The sequence below is a fragment of the Ranitomeya variabilis genome, chromosome 1 (genome assembly GCF_051348905.1).
Source record: "Ranitomeya variabilis isolate aRanVar5 chromosome 1, aRanVar5.hap1, whole genome shotgun sequence".
Taxonomy (NCBI): Eukaryota; Metazoa; Chordata; class Amphibia; order Anura; family Dendrobatidae; genus Ranitomeya; species Ranitomeya variabilis.
Window position 1 is genome coordinate 56,835,570 of NC_135232.1, and position 20,509 is coordinate 56,856,078.

Consider the following 20,509-nt stretch of genomic DNA (forward strand, 5'->3'; position numbering starts at 1 on the left):
AATTTTTTGGGAAAAAAAAAAAAAGTACTTTTTCATTTTGAGGGATCAATTTGTGAAGCACCGGGGGGTTCAAAGTGCTCACTATGCATCTGGATAAGTTCCTTGGGGGGGTCTAGTTTCCCAAATGGGGTGACTTGTGGGGGAGCTCCAATGTTTAGGCACACAGGGGCTCTTCAAACGCGACATGGTGTCCACTAAAGATTGGAGCCAATTTTTCATTGAAAAAGTCAAATGGCTCTCCTTCCCTTCCGAGCTCTGTCGTGCGCCCAAACAGTGGTTCCCCCCCACATATGGGGTATCGGTGTACTCAGGACAAATTGTACAATAACTTTTGGTGTCCAGTTTCTCTTTTTACCCTTCGTAAAATAAAAAAAATGTTGCTAAAACATCATTTTTGTGACTAAAAAAGTTAAATGTTCATTTTTCCCTTCCATGTTGCTTCTGCTGCTGTGAAGCACCTGAAGGGTTAATAAACTTCTTGAATGTGGTTTTGAGTACCTTGAGGGGTGCAGCTTTTAGAATGGTGTCATATTTGGGTATTTTCAGCCATATAGACCCCTCAAACTGACTTCAAATGTGAGGTGGTCCGTAAAAAAAATGGTTTTGTAAATTTTGCTGTAAAAATGAGAAATCGCTGGTCAAATTTTAACCCTTATAACTTCCTAGCAAAAAAAAAATTTGGTTCCAAAATTGTGCTGATGTAAAGTAGACATGTGGGTAATGTTATTTATTAACTATTTTGTGTCACATAACTCTCTCGTTTAACAGAATAAAAATTCAAAATTTGAAAATTGCTAAATTTTCAAAATTTTAGCCAAATTTCCATTTTTTTCACAAATAAACGCAAAAATTTTCGACCTAAATTTACCACTAACATGAAGCCCAATATGTCACGAAAAAACAATCTCAGAACCGCTAGGATTCGTTGAAGCGTTCCTGAGTTATTACCTCATAAAGGGACACTGGTCAGAATTGCAAAAAATGGCCAGGTCATTAAGGTCAAAATAGGCTGGGTCATGAAGGGGTTAAGGATAGGTTAATTTTAACACGAGAGATAGAATATCAAAAAAAAAATCCAGAAAATCACATTGTATAAATTATATAAATTTATTTGCATTTTGCAGTGAGAAATAAGTAATTGATCCCTCTGGCAAACAAGACCTAATACCTGGTGGCCAAACCCTTGTCGGCAAGCAGAGCAGTCAGACGTTTTTTGTAGTTGATCATGAGGTTTGCTCACATGTCAGGAGGAATTTTGGTCCACTCCTCTTTGCAAATCATCTCTAAATCATTAACATTTTGAGGCTGTCGCTAGGCAACTCGAAGTTTCAACTCCCTCCAAAAGTTTTCTATGGGATTAAAGTATGGAGACTGGCTAGGCCACTCCATGACCTTAATGTGCTTCTTTTTGAGCAACTCCTTTGTAGCCTTGGCTGTATGTTTTGGGCCATTGTCTTGCTGGAAGACCCAGCCACGACCCATTTTTAATGTCCTGGTGGAGGGAAGGAGGTTGTCACTCAGTATTTTATGGTACATAGCTCCATCCATTCTCCCATTGATGTGGTGAAGAACGGTGTTCTTTGGGTCATAGGCAGCATTTCTCTTCCTGCGAACACATGTCTTTGTCAGTGAGCAAACTTACAGAATCAGCAAGGGATCAAATAATTATTTCCCCCACCAACGTCTTACCCGAGCACGCTCATGTGCTATCCGAGCATCTACGAGTGCCCGTATATTACGTTTGAGTCTCTGCAGCCGCATAATTTGCGGCTGTTCATAGAATCATAGAATGTTAGAGTTGGAAGTGACCTCCTTGGTCATCTGGTCCAACCCCCTGCTCAAAGCAGGATTCACTAAATCATCCCAGACAGATGTCTGTCCAGCCTCTGTTTGAAAACTTCCATGGAAGGAGAACTCACCACCCTCGTGGCCGCCTGTTCCACACATTGATCACCCTAACTGTCAAAAAGTTTTTTTTTTCTAATATCTAATCTGTGTCTCCTCTCATTCAGTTTCATCCCATTGCTTCTAGTCTTTGCTTGTGCAACTCAGAATAAAGATGATCCTTCTACACTGACAGCCCTTGAGATATTTGTAGGCAGCTATTAAGTCTCCTCTCAGTCTTCTATTTTGCAAGCTAAACATTCCCAAATCCTGTAAACGTTCCTCATAGGACATGGTTTGCAGACCGGTCACCATTCTGGTCGCTCTTCTCTGAACTTGCTCCAGTTTGTTTATGTCTTTTTTAAAATGTGGTGCCCAAAACTGGACACAGTATTCCAGATGAGGTCTGACCAAAGAGGAGTAAAGGGCAATAATGACTTCATATGATCTAGACTGTATGCTTCTGTTAATACAACCCAGAATTGCATTTGCCTTTCTTGCTGCTGCATCACACTGTTGACTCATGTTCAGTTTATGATCTATTACTATACCCAAGTCTTTTTCACATGTGCTGTTGCTTAGCCCTATTCCTCCCATTCTCTAAATGTTTTTTTTTTTTTCTTCATTTTTATTGCCCAGATGTAGTACTTTGCATTTTTCCTTGTTAAAAACTATTCTACTAGTTGCTGCCCACTGCTCCAGTTTATATATTTTTGAATCCTCTCTTCTTTAGTATTTGCTATCCCTCCTAGCTTTGTGTCATCAGCAAATTTAATTAGTGTACCCTCAATTTCTTCATCTAAACCATTGATAAAGAATCTGAACAATACAGGACAGAACCCTGTGGTACCCCACTTGAGATATTCTTCCAACTGGATGTGCAGCCATTTACGACCACTCTTTGGGTCACTAAGCCAGTTATGAGTCCACCTAACACTTGCCTTGTCCATTCCATACTTAGTCATTTTTTCAATAAGGATAGTGTGAGATACTTCGTCAAATGCTTTGCTGAAGTCAAGATATGCTATATCTACAGCATTTCCCTGATCCACCCAGTCAGTGATTCTGTCATAGAAGGAAATTAAGTTAGTCTGATATGACTTAATTACAAGCCTGAACACATGCAAAGATTGCCTGTTTGTTAAGGAATCTCCACATTTGTTAAGGCTGTCTAACAGTGGCAAATCATTCAGCCATAGGGTCTTGAACATAATATACGAGCACTCTCAGATGTTCGGATAAGACGTTATCCGAGCAAGTTTGCTCTTCACTAATTAAGAACAAACCTATAGTCTTTAACTGGTTGGCAGGAAGGTGAATTTTGCATTTGTGCTTAGGGTCATTGTCTTCCTGAAGGACACAAGATCTTCGACTCAAACCAAAGTTTTCTTACACTGGGTAGGACATTTCACTCTAAAATCTCTTGATAATTCTGTGATTTCATGACTCCTGCGATACGGTCAAGGCCCCCCCATACCAGACAAAGCAAAGCAACCCAACAGTATTATGGATCCTCCACCATGCTTAACTGTTGGTAGGGTGTTCATTTCCTTATAAGCTTCTCTGCGCCGTCTATAAACAAGCTGTTGCTTTACACTGCCAAAAAGCTCTATTTTTGTTTCATCTTTTCACAGAACATTTTCCCAGAAGGACTGTGGTTTGTCACGGTACTCTTTGGCAAATATCATTGGTTCCTTTTTACATCTTCTTCAGCAATGGTTTCTTCCTTAGCCTTCGCCCATAAAGCTGTGATTGGTTTAGTGTGCGGCGTATAATACTTGTTGAAACCATGACCCCAAACAAGTTCGTCTTCAGGTCTTTGGATGTTTGACTTTTTATTTTTTTATTTTAACACCATTCGCACCAACATTCAAAGACATCTCTTGTCAATTTTCTTCTTTTCCCCACGTCCAGGAAGGTTCTTGACAGATCCAAGTTGGCAAATCTCTTAACATTGCGCACTCTTGAAACTGGGATATCAAGGCCTTTAGAGATGGCCTTATACCCTTTGGAAGTCTTGTGTTCGTAGACATCAGAACTGCCATTTGCAGACAGTCCCTTTGTCTTCACCATTGTGACAAAGGAACAGGGTCTACCATGTGGTTTTTAAAACACTGAAGTCATCATTCATTGGCTAATTCATGTCACATGGGCACCGTCACAGGTCATTCTCATTTGTGATTCACCACAGGCGAGTCACAATGTGTTTCCATACTAATTTAAGGTAAAGAGTGCCAATACCAGAGTCACAACAAGATTTAGGATTTTCTAATTTTTCCCTCCCATTGGTTTTGGTTTTAAGTTATCGTTTGCTCTTTTGTATTTAACACAAGTGCTCTATCCAAAAAAAAAAAAAACAGTTTCACTTGATTAGGTCAGTATGGCTCCTAGTATAAGTCAATGACAAAAAAATTCTAAATAGATATGCAAAATGAATATTAACAGTTCATGGATCAGGGAAATTTTGCTTTTGTATTTTTTTTTTTTTTTTTTTTTAATTGTGCCTTGATATGATTTATGTGGATTTTGGACGGATAAAGTTATGACCTTATGTTTATGATCATCACCATCTTCACATTGGGTCTGAACACCGACCTGAAGACCCCATATATATTTATTTATTCACTGTGCCATTGTAGAATATCATTTATTTATAGTTATCACATATGTAAATATAACGTGTGTCCTTGTCACATTTATTTTTGCAGTAATGTACACATTATGCTGATCATTACTTTATGGAATCAATATTTATTACATACTTAAAGGAATTTGTCCGCAGGTTTTTGACACCTAATCTGAGAGAAGCATAATGTAGAGACACAGAGCCGGATTCTAGTGCTGTGTCACTTACTGGGCTGCTTGATGTAGTTTTGATAAATATCCGTTTTTGCCAACAGATCATTAGAGAACTAGTAATCCTGCAGTCAGGTAGTCCTCCAGATTCATAAGCTCTGTATAACCCCGCCTCCAGCACAGATTGGTCACTTTCGGCCTATGAGCAGTGTACACAGAAGGCTGCCAATCAGTAGTGTGGGCGGGGTTACACAGAGCTCAGCATTCACAAAATCCGTATATCTGCAGCAAAGAAAACTGATTTTATCAAACTGACTGCAAGCAGCCCAATAAGAGACAACGCTGGAATCAGCGTCTCTGCCCCTATAATCTGCTGATCTGAGATCGGGTAGGAAGAAAAAAAACCTTGTGACAGATTCCATTGACCGTAAATATATTTTTAGTAGTAATTTTGATCGAACTTTTTTTAATCCCTTTTTCCAATAGAAATAAATTTGACAGGCCTGTTACACTTCTACTATGAATGTCTTCACATTTTCTCAAATCACAATTCGTTTAGTGGAAAAACCTTTGAGACAAGTAAACATCATCTAATGGACAATATTTTGAAAGGTATTACTTTTTTCAAGATGTTCTCTTTAAAATAAAAACATTTAAGTAATTCTCATTTTTGGGGGGTATCCTCTCATTATGGTACATAAAAAAAAAAACCAAAAAATATACATACACACATATATACATCCCCCTCCAGTAGCACAGGAAATTGTTTACCCATACCTTTTGTATACGGATTGTTCATTGATCATGTAATATATTTGTGTATTTATACATTTATGACACTGTGTGGTGACGTGATATGGTGTCTGAGGTATCATTCTGTCTACGTTAATTTTTACGGATTTTAGGAGTGTTGCATTGTTGCTCTGTATAAGTCTGTGCATTCCCGCTAATGTGACGACACAGCATTTAATATTAATTATCCAGACTTCTATTTTCAGTAGGTGAAGAACCATAGACTGTCCTATGAGTTATAAAAGTTTACTCTTGAGATTTTTGGATGGGGGTTTGCCTCTTATATCAGCTCCTACAGGGTATTGTCCTGTTGTCTCTGCAAAACAGGGACGCAAGATTATTGAACAATCAACATCTGAAAATATGTTGATTAACCATTGTGTGGTTCCATGTGGCTTGTTGACCAGCAGAGGACAAACTATGCATTTTGATTAAATCTTCAAACATTGTGAGATGAGCCCCTGCTACCTCCCCGTTGACCTGTGGTGGATGACCTAGCACAGAAATGTGTGCATAAAGAGGAAATGTCTATCCTTCTGAGGGGAGAGAACAGTAAGATAGATCCTTTGTGGGATCTAAGGCCAGCACCCCAGAGAGACTTAGAGAAACTCGGATTACCCTGGAAACTACTGCTGGAGGAGCCTACACGAAGTAGTATCTGGAGCCACATCCATCTCTACGGAGGATTATGGACTCATCTCCCGGGGGCATTTATCCCGTTACTGGAATAGATCTGTGCTCCTGGACGGTTGTTTCATGGACCTTTCAGTTTGCATGGAATAAAGGTTCTTGGGACTGTTCACTCATTTCTCGCACTCTTGATTGTGTGATACTGGAGTAGGACCTCGTGACACACTGGCTGTTTTTTTTAAATCATGTTTTATATCGTTTCCCTGCTCTTTTGTGTTCATTTGGGCTTTAGAAAGATTATAACATCCTATGTGCGCACCATGCTTTGATCTACTGCGGGCACATGAGCACTCGTGTTTTCAGCTCTGCCCGCAGTAAAGCAAAGTACAGTGCACAAGCGCAAGATTTCCCCAGCAAAAGGCAGGAAGACGGCAAGCAGCAGCCGGGAAGATGAATGGGAGACCTGAAACCATGCCCATCTGACCAAATCGACCGGATTACCATAAAGAGGGAGAACTTTAAAAGGTTTTTTGAGGCGTTTAGAGGGGGAATCAGGGGGTGATATAAGCATTTGTGGAATGTAGCACAGGCGCTGAATAATGTGATCGTTTTAGTCGACCTACGATAAAACTGGTGACAGGTTCCCTTTAATTATTGGGGGCATTATCACCCCTCTCTTGCTTTGAATGATGAAATGCAACTTAGATTTCCCATTTATGGGCCGTCCACATCCCTGATGAAGGAAAGCAAAAAAATAATTCCGAAATGAGTAGGACTTCTATCACCGTGCAGTAGTGATTGCCGTGGATTAGCACACGAGACACGTCAATGGCCGCAGTGCTCTCTGAGCCATTTTTACCTCTCCCAACTATAGAAGACTTGGATAACTGCCATACTATGGCCCAGCGGAAACTAACTTCGAAACACACAGAGCAACCGCTCACCGACTAACAATAGTTCCAGATTATTACATTTTTTTAATAAAATGTTTTACTTTGCTTGGATTGTGACTGCTGGTCACGACTTCATTTTACCTGTAAAGAATGTTTTATTAATCGCTGATCCAAGCTGTAATAGGACGACAAGTGCAGGAATATATATTGTAGGCTTGGTTGCAGATGTGTAAAATAGTGTAAGAGCGCTGGTGATTTATAGTGCTTTTGATTTTTTACATTTTTCTTTAAATAATACTTTTTAACTAAAGACAAAATAGAAAATGCTTAGGAGCTCACCATAGACATCTGAGGATCTGGAACACGTACAATCTCTGCACTGGTGGTGATTGGAGTGGATTCATCCCCATCCTGCAAGAAATATCTAATGGTTAGAAGGCTATAACTATTAACTACTATAACACTGCTCCTATGTACAATAATATAACTACTATAATACTGCCCCTATGTACAAGAATATAACTGCTATAATACTGCCCCCTATGTATAAGAATATAACTACTATAATACTGCCCCTATGTACAAGAACATAACTATAATACTGCTCCTATGTACAAGAATATAACTACTATAATACTGCCTCCTATGTATAAGAATATATCTACTATAATACTGCTCCTATGTACAAGAATATAACTACTATAATACTGTCCCCTATGTACAAGAATATAACTACTATAATACTGTCCCCTATGTACAAGAATATAACTACTATAATACTGCCCCCTATGTACAAGAATATAACTACTATAATACTGCCTCCTATGTATAAGAATATAACTACTATAATATTGCTCCTATGTACAAGAATATAACTACCATAATACTGCTCCTATGTACAAGAATATAACTACTATAATACTGCCCCCTATGTATAAGAATATAACTACTATAATACTGCCCCTACGTACAAGAATATAACTACTATAATACTGCCCCTATGTACAAGAATATAACTACTATAATACTGTCCCCTATGTACAAGAATATAACTACTATAATACTGCCCCCTATGTACAAGAATATAACTACTATAATACTGCCCCCTATGTACAAGAATATAACTACTATAATACTGCCCCTATGTACAAGAATATAACTACTATAATATTGCTCCTATGTACAAGAATAGAACTACTATAATACTGCCCCCATGTACAAGAATATAACTACTATAATACTGCTCCCTATGTACAAGAATATAACTACTATAATACTGCTCCTATGTACAAGAATATAACTACTATAATGCTGCTCCTATGTACAAGAATATAACTACCGGTACTATAATATTGCTCCTATGTACAAGAATATAACTACTATAATACTGCTCCTATGTACAAGAATATAACTACTATAATACTGCTCCTATGTAAAAGAATATATCTACTACAATACGGCTCCTATGTACAAGAATATAACCACTATAATACTGCCCCTATGTACAAGAATATATCTACTATAATACTGCTCCTATGTACAAGAATATAACTACTATAATACTGCCCTATGTACAAGAATATAACTACTATAATACTGCCCCTATGTACAAGAATATAACTACTATAATACTGCTCCTATGTACAAGAATATAACTACTATAATACTGCCCCTATGTACAAGAATATAACTACTATAATACTGCCCCTATGTACAAGAATATGACTACTATAATACTGCCCCTATGTACAAGAATATAACCACTATAATACTGCCCCCTATGTACAAGAATATGACTACTATAATACTGCACCTATGTACAAGAATATAATTACTATAATACTGCCCCCTATGTACAAGAATATAACTACTATAATACTGCCCCCTATGTACAAGAATATAACTACTATAATACTGCCCCTATGTACAAGAATATAACTACTATAATACTGCCCCTATGTACAAGAATATAACTACTATAATACTGCCCCTATGTACAAGAATATAACTACTATAATACTGCCCCCTATGTACAAGAATATAACTACTATAATACTGCCCCTATGTACAAGAATATAACTACTATAATACTGTCTCCTATGTACAAGAATATTACTACTATAATACTGCCCCTATGTACAAGAATATAACTACTATAATACTGCCCCTATGTACAAGAATATAACTACTATAATACTGTCTCCTATGTACAAGAATATTACTACTATAATACTGCCCCTATGTACAAGAATATAACTACTATAATACCGCCCCTATGTACAAGAATATAACTACTATAATACTGCTCTTATGTACATGTACAACCACCATCGTTTGCAGGGTGCTTTTCTCACCATGGGGTAACTACTATAATACTGAATATAGCATAATAGAGAACAGAGGCTTTGCATTTTGGAGTGTAATAGCGCACTAAGGCTGGTAATAGGGGTCAGCAGGTTGGGGGGCTGTATGAGCAGAGAGCGGTTTGCAGACAGTATAATGGGAGCCTGGGGGCCTCTGACTGTTAAACGTTTTGATTTTTGTAGAAAACTAAGTGAGAAGAAAAGGCGCTCAGCGACGGCTGCGTTCTGCTGTACTCGGCCTGCACAATTGCTTGGGTGATTTGGGGCCGGATTTCTCTGCTAAGCTCAGATATTGTGGATGCAGGTCAGACGTGGCGCGTCCTGTCTGGATACAGCAAGTAATGAGCACTGCGGCATGTGAGCTGCGGAGACCGACCAGGGACGGCATCGCTGCTCACATTTCTCTCCATTAGTGACATTCCCAGATTTTACACCACCGCTCCATACTATAGAAAAGCGGCTTATTTACTCATTCTAAAGCATGTTCTAGAAACAACCATGTGTTTAATGGGCATTAGGGGATGGGTCACTATTCTAGTCAATGGTCTCGGAGTCGGCGGGTGGCTCCACACTGCGGTCAGTCACACCGCGAGTCCGTGCCATCTGACAACCTAATGTGATGAACAGAAAATCTGCAAATCAATTTCCATTATAATGATCTTGTTGGTGTTGTGTGACGGCCGGTTCCGACCCAGGAGCCACATACTCTTGTGCCACTGCAGAGCAGATTGTGGACCCTCCAGACATTTAAGGTCCATGGGAGGTCCCGGAAATGGGTTTGAAGAGGCGCAACACACCAACAAAATGGGGTCATTTATGGAGCTATAGAAGCTGCGGTGTCCTCCCAACACTTGGCCCATCGGTCATCGCTGATGGCAGTAATGTGATTACTCGGCCTTGTGATCACTGAAACCATTGATTGGCAGTAAAGGAGCGCAGCTTTCGATGTGACCGGAGTATAAAGATGACAGGAAGGAATTCAGGATCCACAAAGCCCATTATTGGCAACACTGTCACTAACGCAGCCTCATCACGGACCCTCTGGTAAAAGTCTGGTACCATTGATATATTCTAATACTTCAAACTAAGATGTCACCATTATCGGTGGTATTCAGGCTGCAGATAATGGGTACGCAAATCGGATATCCTCCAGGGGGTAAAAGAAAAAAAAAAAAAAGTCTATCCATGCCATCTAAATGGGGTAGCTACCCTATAAAGATGAGGAACAAGAAAACCCAAATGACTGTCTGCAGACTAGTGGCTTTTCCTTTTGGCTACATATCCTTAGTACTGATGAGCGAGCGTGCTGGGATAAGGTGTTATCTGAGCATGCTCGGGTGCTAACAGTGTCTTCCGCGTGTTCGGAAAACTATGTTTAGCCCCCCGGCTGCATGTCTCACAATTGTTCGACAGCAGCAACACATGCCGGGATTTCCTGTTTGTTAGGCAATTCCTCCATGTTTTGAAGCTGTTTAACAGCCACGAGACATGCAGCCGCGGGGACTAGAACATATTAAATCGAGAACGCCAAAGTCACTGTTAGCACCCGAGCATGCTCAGATAACACCTTATCCCAGCATGCTCACTCATCTCTAATCCTTATTCATGTACAGTAGTCTCCTCCAACAAGGTGGCAGTAGTGAGCAAGCTTCCTCTTCATGTATGGGGGCTAATTTGCATGGATTTTTCTGTTTTGCACTTGATATCGCACCCCCTGGTGCTAGGAAGTCTCAGAATTGATTGGTCGGGGTGATGAGTGTCCCTTTAAATTGTTATTCCCACCATGTACAGTAATGTATGACATGAATGCATGATGGATGCGGTTCCCAGGGCTTGGTCACACATCGTTGGGGTCACACATGCTGGTCTCGCTCCAATCATTTCTACGGGAGCATGCGAGCCAAGCAATTTTTACGACTCCCATAGAAATTAATGGAGAGCGCCGCGTATGCACAGACACCTCTTCATTGAGAGCCGTGTGACGGGGCCCCACTTTTGAGACAGATGCCGATGATGGGACCTGCATTTGTCATACATCCGGTCATAAAAGGGGTGAGCAGGGGAGAATGGCCGGGCCTTAATCAGGTAAGTGAGTGACGCTTCATTGTTCTGCCATGTATTGATCTGACAGGCGGCAGCAGAATTCTGCTCACATCCGGAGCTGTAAGTCGCCACTTATCAATGTCTTCAGGGAAGGCGAAGTGAAATAAATTCCTGCCTATGCTGCTATATAAGACTCCTGCCCATGACCCTTCATCACGTCCTCAGGGGGTTTCTCAGACAATGTGTGTGTGTGTGTGTGTGTGTGTGTGTGTGTGTGTGTGTGTGTGTGTGTGTGTGTGTGTGTGTGTGTGTGTGTGTGTGTGTGTGTGTGTATGTGTATATATATATATTATATTTATATATACATACATACATACACACTCACCGGCCACTTTATTAGGTACACCATGCTAGTAACGGGTTGGACCCCCTTTTGCCTTCAGAACTGCCTCAATTCTTCGTGGCATAGATTCAACAAGGTGCTGGAAGCATTCCTCAGAGATTTTGGTCCATATTGACATGATGGCATCACACAGTTGCCGCAGATTTGTCGGCTGCACATCCCAAAGATGCTCCATACAAGGCAGGATGGATCCATGCTTTCATGTTGTTTACGCCAAATTCTGACCCTACCATCCGAATGTCGCAGCAGAAATCGAGACTCATCAGACCAAGCAACGTTTTTCCAATCTTCTACTGTCCAATTTCGATGAGCTTGTGCAAATTGTAGCCTCAGTTTCCTGTTCTTAGCTGAAAGGAGTGGTACCCGGTGTGGTCTTCTGCTGCTGTAGCCCATCTGCCTCAAAGTTCGACGCACTGTGCGTTCAGAGATGCTCTTAGGCCTACCTTGGTTGTAACGGGTGGCGATTTGAGTCACTGTTGCCTTTCTATCAGCTCGAACCAGTCTGCCCATTCTCCTCTGACCTCTGGCATCAACAAGGCATTTCCGCCCACAGAACTGCCGCTCACTGGATTTTTTTTCTTTTTCGGGCCATTCTCTGTAAACCCTAGAGATGGTTGTGCGTGAAAATCCCAGTAGATCAGCAGTTTCTGAAATACTCAGACCAGCCCTTCTGGCACCAACAACCATGCCACGTTCAAAGGCACTCAAATCACCTTTCTTCCCCATACTGATGCTCGGTTTGAACTGCAGGAGATTGTCTTGACCATGTCTACATGCCTAAATGCACTGAGTTGCCGCCATGTGATTGGCTGATTAGAAATTAAGTGTTAACAAGAAGTTGGACAGGTGTACCTAATAAAGTGGCCAGTGAGTGTATATATATATATATATATATATATATATATATATATATATATATATATACACACACACACACACACACACACACACACACACACACACACACACACATATATACATGGAGCAGATTGCGCCGACTATAGTCCCTGACTGCGAGTGTAATGCCCTGCACACGGGGTAAGCAACATAGCAAATCAGAAGAACTACACTACATTTCTAATTGGAGGCATCTGGGAGATAGAGACCTCCTGCAACGAGTCCCAGTAAAGCGCTGGTTGTGACAACTGTCACCAGTAATAGAGGCAGATATGGTGAATTGTAATTAAAGAAAAATATTATATATTTATTATATAGAAAATGGTTAGGTCTCATCAAAAACTGCTTTCCATTCCTTTTCCCAATCACAGGCAAATTGTTTACAAAAGGAAGGAAGATTCTACACCCCTCCTTACTTAATAACAGGGGACAGGTTACACAATCCGTACGGGTAATTTTTTATACAGGTCCATACTAGGTACTGCCCTTGTCAGGGCAGGAGCAATGCAGGGGCACAACATGGAGCATTAAGATACAGTCACTGCCCCCCCTTTTATCCTATCCCCTATTATTAAGTAAGGAGGGGTGTAGAATCTTCCTTCCTTTTGAAAACAATTTGCCTATGACAGGGAGAAGGAATGGAACAAAGCATTTCCCATCTTGAGCACAAGCACTTTACCATGTTATTGTTTGCAGTCACCTGAAAGGTTATGCTCTAGATACTCTCTGCAGATCTTGTCCTAGGTGGGATTTGGACCCAGGACTGCAAAGTAACAGTGCTAACTACTGAGCCATGGTGTTAACCACTGAGCCACCACGCAGCCCTTAGCAAGGAGGAAGAGTATGAGGATGAGGAGGACTTCTTTAAGAAAGTCACAGGTCAGGAAATTAAAAACAACCTTAAACCTTACCTTTTCATAGTAAACTATTCCGTACTCCTTGTCATCGCTTTTCACGCAGGGAAACTCGACCATCAGGTACATGAAGTTGGAGCTGCGCTTTTCACTCTGCGGCCAAGAGACAAGTTTCCATTAATCCTGAATACTGTAGCTGCGGTATATAAAAGGTGTCTGATCCCCGCGCTAGTCAGAGACCGGTGCGGTGGTTAGGGGAACGGGAGCGCCAAATTCAGCGCACAAATTAATTTCCAGGAGGGATGATAGAGGGACAGGCGAGTGCACAGGCCACCAATCATCAATCTGTGCGTGGTTTGCACCCAACTATTCCATTGGCGCATTTTAAAGTCCATTTTAGAGGTGTTTGATTGTTTTGTTTTTAGCGATTCCAGACGTTTGTGCAAAATTTGGTGCAATTTTTCTCCCATCCCCTTTAAACCAAAAATTGCAAAAGCAGTTCAAAGACCATTTTTTACTTTGCGACAAGTTTATGAATGGCAACTAATACACACAAAACAAAAAAAACAAAAAATTGGGGTCCAGTTTCAAGAAAAAGGATTTTTTTTATTATTTCTATTTAATTTTACAGTAAATATAAACAAATTGGTACTTAGACAGAAATGGTTAGTCGGCAATTAAAATGGCTGCTGTGATACCAAAAGGGCAATGCTGTGGACCCACTGGAGACCACCGGTCACACAAGACTCAAAACAAGCACAACAGTGCCATCTAGTGTCCAGACGTGAGACTGCATCTCCCACCTTAAATCCTTGACATTTGCAGCTCATTATAGAAGAGCCGCAATAAAGATTTTATAAGGATGTTTTCAGGGATCTTGGACAATAAACCCTGCACTGTAAATCTGACTCCAATCAGCATTAAGGTAAAAAAAAAAAAAAAAAAATTCAGAAAAAGGATAGACGTCTACTGCAGATGGAGAAGGGGGCCAAAAAATTATATTAAAATAGATTAAAGATAAATAACAGATTGATGAAAAAAAAAAAAAAAAAAATTGTATCATTTTAGTAAGAAGACTTGTATGTGTCAGTGGCAGCATTTGGGAGTACATGTAAACTTATACTTTTTTTTTTTTTTTTTAAACACTTCACTTTGAAATTTAGAGGGAATCTAATCTGATTGCAGCTTCATATAGGGGCATAGACCCTGATTCCAGTAATGTGTCACTTACTGAGCTGTGATCCTCATTGACAAAATGATACCCACATAACATATCACACCATCACAAGGACTAGGCGTCTCGTGCCTCGTGGTCCAACCCCGCCGCCCACCACCGATTAGCAACTTTCTGTCAAGATACACAGAAAACGGCCAATCAGTGGTGTGGGCGGGGTTAAACAGGGCTCAGCATTCAGAGCTGTGCAGCAGAAAAAAAAAAAAACTATCGCAATTATTGCACTCAGTAAACTAAGTGACACATTGCAGGACTCAGGGTCTCTGCCCCTACATTAAACTGCAGTCAGATTACACAGCAAAAAGCTGCTGACCTGTTGACCGGCAGGAAACAATTAAAGGGAACCTATCACCCCGTTTTTTTCGGTATGAGATAAAAATACTGTTAAATAGGGCCTGAGCTGTGCATTACAATAGTGTAGTTTGTGGACCCCGATTCCCCACCTATGCTGCCGAAATACGTTACCAAAGTAGTCGTTTTCGCCTGTCAATCAGGCTGGTCAGGTCGGATGGGCGTGGTTTCTTCCCCCAGATATTGCGTAGTTTTCCGTTGGTGGCGTAGTGGTGTGCGCATGCCCAAGGTCCCGAATCCTGCACAGGGGTGTGAAAATAGCAGCGATGTCCGTTATTCCATTAGTGGTCGGTGGGCGCGGCCATCTTCCTTTGGCCGCGCGTGCGCAGAAGCGGCGCTCTGCTGGCCGCGGCTTCAGGAAAATGGCCGCCGCGATCTCCATCTGCGCACGCGCGGAATCCCGCGGCCATTTTCCTGAAGCCGCGGCCAGCAGAGCGCCGCTTCTGCGCACGCGCGGCCAAAGGAAGATGGCCGTGCCCACCGACCACTAATGGAATAACGGACATCGCTGCTATTTTCACACCCCTGTGCAGGATTCGGGACCTTGGGCATGCGCACACCACTACGCCACCAACGGAAAACTACGCAATATCTGGGGGAAGAAACCACGCCCATCCGACCTGACCAGCCTGATTGACAGGCGAAAACGACTACTTTGGTAACGTATTTCGGCAGCATAGGTGGGGAATCGGGGTCCACAAACTACACTATTGCAATGCACAGCTCAGGCCCTATTTAACAGTATTTTTATCTCATACCGAAAAAAACGGGGTGATAGGTTCCCTTTAAAGGGAATTGGACACCAATTTATGTAGTTTTATTGTTCTATTTTACAACAAACAAAAAAAAATTAATTTTGGTTTCCATATTCTAAAACTTTTAACTGTGAAATAAATTTAAAAAAAGTTATGCGAGGGCTTATGTTTTGCATCAATATTTTTAAAGTACACTTTTTTTTTATCACTTGATTTCATTTTTTTGTGGCTGGACGAATACACAAAAAAAAAAAAAAAAGTAATTTTTTGAGAGACAGGAGGAACAAAAACAGCCATTCGGATTTTGATTTTTGGCAGCACTCGCTGTATGGGGTAACTATACAGGGTTTTTTAGTACGGGTCATTACGGATGTGGCGACGTCACATGTGTGGCTTTTCTGGGGGGCACCAGGGCCACCGATGCAGAATAACAGTGCTGACGACTCCTCGCCTACTCAAGATTTATGTATTTTTATGATCTTGAGTATTTTTGCTCATCTTTACACTTCCAGCTATTTGTTTTTAACTTACACTGCTCACAAAAAGGAGACGTCTGATAAAGCAGAGACGGACAGGAAGGAGCGGCGGTCCGGGGTCTAACAGAGGAGGTGTCATGGCTGCCACTGCAATCAGACTAGGTAGACAGACGTGTCGGCGCACTTACCTCATTGATCATTTCTATCTCTCGGAAAGTCAGCCGATCCAGCCAGTCAACCTTCACCATGTGACCTTGTCGGTGAGCCTTGGTGAGCTAAGGGGTAAAGAAAAAAATAATAATTAGATTAGCAGCGGTGGGAGATAAATTATACACCTACAGAAACGGGCACATCATGGCTTCCACCCTCACATCGCCAGAAAAAGGGTCACAAAATGAACATAGTGCACGGCAAAGTGAGAGCGACACTGCTGTGTATACGTCTGTCTTATGTCACCTATTTAGGCACTTCGGGGTACGGACACCATGAAAAGGTTAAAAGAAGTAACAATCATTCATGACACGGATTCCACCGAGAAGCCACCAACGCTCTACACCGAGAGTAAAAAGCAAACACCAGCGGTCTCCCAAAGTGGCTTCTCAGATGTCTATTAGACTCCATGATCACATACACTTACAGAACATAATTCAGATGCAAGTGGATTCACATTTTTTGTATTTAATAAGCAGTATTATAGTAGTTATATTCTTGTACATTGGGGCAGTATTATAGTAGCTATATTCTTGTACATAGGGGCAGCATTATAGTAGTTATATTCATGTACATAGGAGGCAGTATTATAGTAGTTATATTCATGTACATAGGGGCAGTATTATATTATATTCTTGTACATAGGGGCAGTATTATATTATATTCTTGTACATAGGGGCAGCATTATAGTAGTTATATTCTTGTATGTGGGGCAGTAATATAGTAGTTATTTGCTTGCACTTTGGGGTAATATGACATTGGTTTATTCTAGCTCCCGTATTGCTATGTACTCTGACTTTGCCAAGAATACCCATGATTTTACAAATACCATATATACTCGAGTATAAGCCGAGATTTTCAGCCCAAATTTTTGGGCTGAAAGTGCCCCTCTCGGCTTATACTCGAGTCACGGTCGGCGGTGGGGTCGGCGGGTGAGGGGGAGAGAGCGTGTCGCATACTCACCTAGCCCCCGGCGATCCTGGCGTTCCCCCTGCCCGTCCCACAGTCTTCGGTGCCGCAGCTCATCCCCTGTTCAGCGGTCACATGGTACCGCTCATTAGAGAAATGAATATCGACTCCACTCCCATAGGGGTGGAGCCGCAAATTCATTCCTCTAATCAGCGGTAACGGTGACCGCTGACAAAGGAAGAGGCTGCGGCACCCGGAGACCAGCTGTCCGAGAGAAAGAGCCAGGGACGTCGGGAGCAGGTAAGTATGTCATAGTTACCTGTCCGCGTTCCACACGCCGGGCGCCGCTCTGTCTTCGCGTCCTCTTGCTCTGACTGTTCAGGTCAGAGGGCGCGATGACGTACTAGTGCGCGCGCCGCCCTCTGCCTGATCAGTCAGTGCGGAGAGACGCCGGGACGGGACGCTGAGGAGCTGCGGGCAGCAAGAGAGGCGAGTATGTGTTTTTTTTTTTATTGCAGCAGCAGCATTGTATATTGCACAGATTTATGTGGAGTATGTATGGGGCAACGGTGCAGAGCATTCTATATATGGCACAGCTTTATGTGGAGCATCTATGGGGCCATAATCAAAGGTGCAGAGCATTATATATGGCACAGCTATCTATGGGGCCATAATCAAAGGTGCAGGGTATTGTATATGGCACAGCTATCTATGGGGCCATAATCAAAGGTGCAGGGCATTATATATGGCACAGCCATCTATGGGGCCGTAATCAAAGGTGCAGAGCATTGTATATGGCACAGCTATCTATGGGGCCATAATCAAAGGTGCAGAGCATTGTATATGGCACAGCTATCTATGGGGCCATAATCAAAGGTGCAGGGCATTATATATGGCACAGCCATCTATGGGGCCGTAATCAAAGGTGCAGGGCATTATATATGGCACAGCTATCTATGGGGCCATAATCAAAGGTGCAGGGCATTGTATATGGCACAGCTATCTATGGGGCCATAATCAAAGGTGCAGGGCATTATATATGGCACAGCCATCTATGGGGCCGTAATCAAAGGTGCAGGGCATTATATATGGCACAGCTATCTATGGGGCCATAATCAAAGGTGCAGGGCATTGTATATGGCACAGCTATCTATGGGGCCATAATCAAAGGTGCAGAGCATTGTATATGGCACAGCTTTCTATGGGGCCATAATCAAAGGTGCAGGGCATTGTATATGGCACAGCTATCTATGGGGCCATAATCAAAGGTGCAGGGCATTGTATATGGCACAGCTATCTATGGGGCCATAATCAAAGGTGCAGAGCATTGTATATGGCACAGCTTTCTATGGGGCCATAATCAAAGGTGCAGGGCATTGTATATGGCACAGCCATCTATGGGGCCATAATCAAAGGTGCAGAGCATTGTATATGGCACAGCTATCTATGGAGCATCTATGGGGCCATAATCAAAGGTGCAGAGCATTGTATATGGCACAGCTTTCTATGGAGCATCTATGGGGCCATAATGAACTGTGCAGAGCATTATATATGGGGCAGCTTTATGTGGAGCGTCTATGGGGCCATAATGAACGTTATGGAGCATCTATTTTTAATTTTGAAATTCACCGGTAGCTGCTGCATTTTCCACCCTAGGCTTATACTCAAGTCAATAAGTTTTCCCAGTATTTTGTGGCAAAATTAGTTGGGTCGGCTTATACTCGGGTCGGCTTATACTCGAGTATATACGGTAATGTACTTGCATGTAAACTGTTAAATATGCCGGGCCCAGCTACGCTCTCTCTTGATAGCTTCTATGTTCTGCACCTGAAATAAAGGTCACTCCCTTCCCCACTAAATAATATAATAATATTACATACACACACACCAACATTTTCATTGTGGCATTTCAGCTTCGTCCGTGCAGATACATACATGGACAAGCAGTAGGACAAGCGGACACATAAGTAATTGCATTGCATAAAAGTCATTCGGATGAAACATTAGTGAAAGCCATTAATTCCACAAAAGCAACATATAGTCTCAGTTGTCAGACGCCTCTGTAGAAAGCAAGGGCCGTGCAGAACACAGGATATCCCACAGTCCTGGGTAACTAACAGTAGAAGGCTACCTATATATAAGCAGAGAACCGCCATACTGATACACACTGACATGTACACGGCCAGCATCAGGGACAAGTAAGGGGAATTTGCACAAAAACGTCAACCCCGTTTCTTCTGAATAATGTACATCATGCATAGCCAATATAGTATTTTACTCGGTTCCTGCTAAGACACTGGTAGATGGTGGCGAAAATTCTGCTGCAAATACCCCACGTGTGCACATAATCTACAGGGGATTTATCATCCTGACAAACTATTCTGGAGCATCATCCCTGAGAAGCCACTGTCACAGTGAGCTGCTTAGCTGCCAGACTAAAGTTAAAAACCTAGAGATAAATAGAGATGGGCTGACACCTGGATGTCAGGGTCCGGCGGGTTCAGTCGAACTGATACAAAAAGTTCAGGTACCCAGATCAGCACCCGGACCCCATTCACTTGAATGGGGGGCACATACATCCAGTGTTTGCAACGCTGTTATGTTCGAGACAGCGCTGCAAACAACACTTCTGATCGGCGGGAAAAACAAAGCCAGTCAGAGCCGCGGTTCCCACACTGTCAGCTGTTATCAGAGGTATAAAGTTTACCTCCGATCACTGGTGTCAGCTGATGGAACTACTGCTCCCATCAGCCAAACAGTAGTGAGAGCAGGCACCTGCGTTGTAAATAAATACGGTACTTAAAAAAAAAAAAAAAAAAGTGTGGGTTTACCTGTATTTTTGATAACCAGCCAGGCAAAAACCTACAGCTGGGGGCTGCAACCCTCAGCTGTCCTCTTCAGCTAGGCTGGTTATCAAGCATAGACGGTTCCCCACTCCAATTTAATTATTTAAATAAAATAATAATAATAAAAAAAGCATGTTAAAGCATACAGCTGGTATTCTTAGGCTGGTAGGGGG

At 41.9% G+C, this 20,509-nt stretch overlaps 1 protein-coding gene across 2 annotated transcripts in view; it reads right to left on the reverse strand.

Annotated features, from left to right (window-relative positions):
- PIK3C3 (phosphatidylinositol 3-kinase catalytic subunit type 3) overlaps positions 1-20,509 on the reverse strand; it is a 186,704-nt gene that overhangs the window by 131,677 nt on the left and 34,518 nt on the right. For both annotated transcript variants that reach the window (XM_077283882.1, XM_077283873.1), the window contains exons 5-7: positions 16,560-16,646; positions 13,613-13,708; positions 7,335-7,406 (exon numbers count right to left, since the gene is read on the reverse strand). In XM_077283882.1, coding sequence (XP_077139997.1) covers positions 7,335-7,406; positions 13,613-13,708; positions 16,560-16,646 — 255 coding nt within the window. The remainder of the gene's footprint in view (positions 1-7,334; positions 7,407-13,612; positions 13,709-16,559; positions 16,647-20,509) is intronic.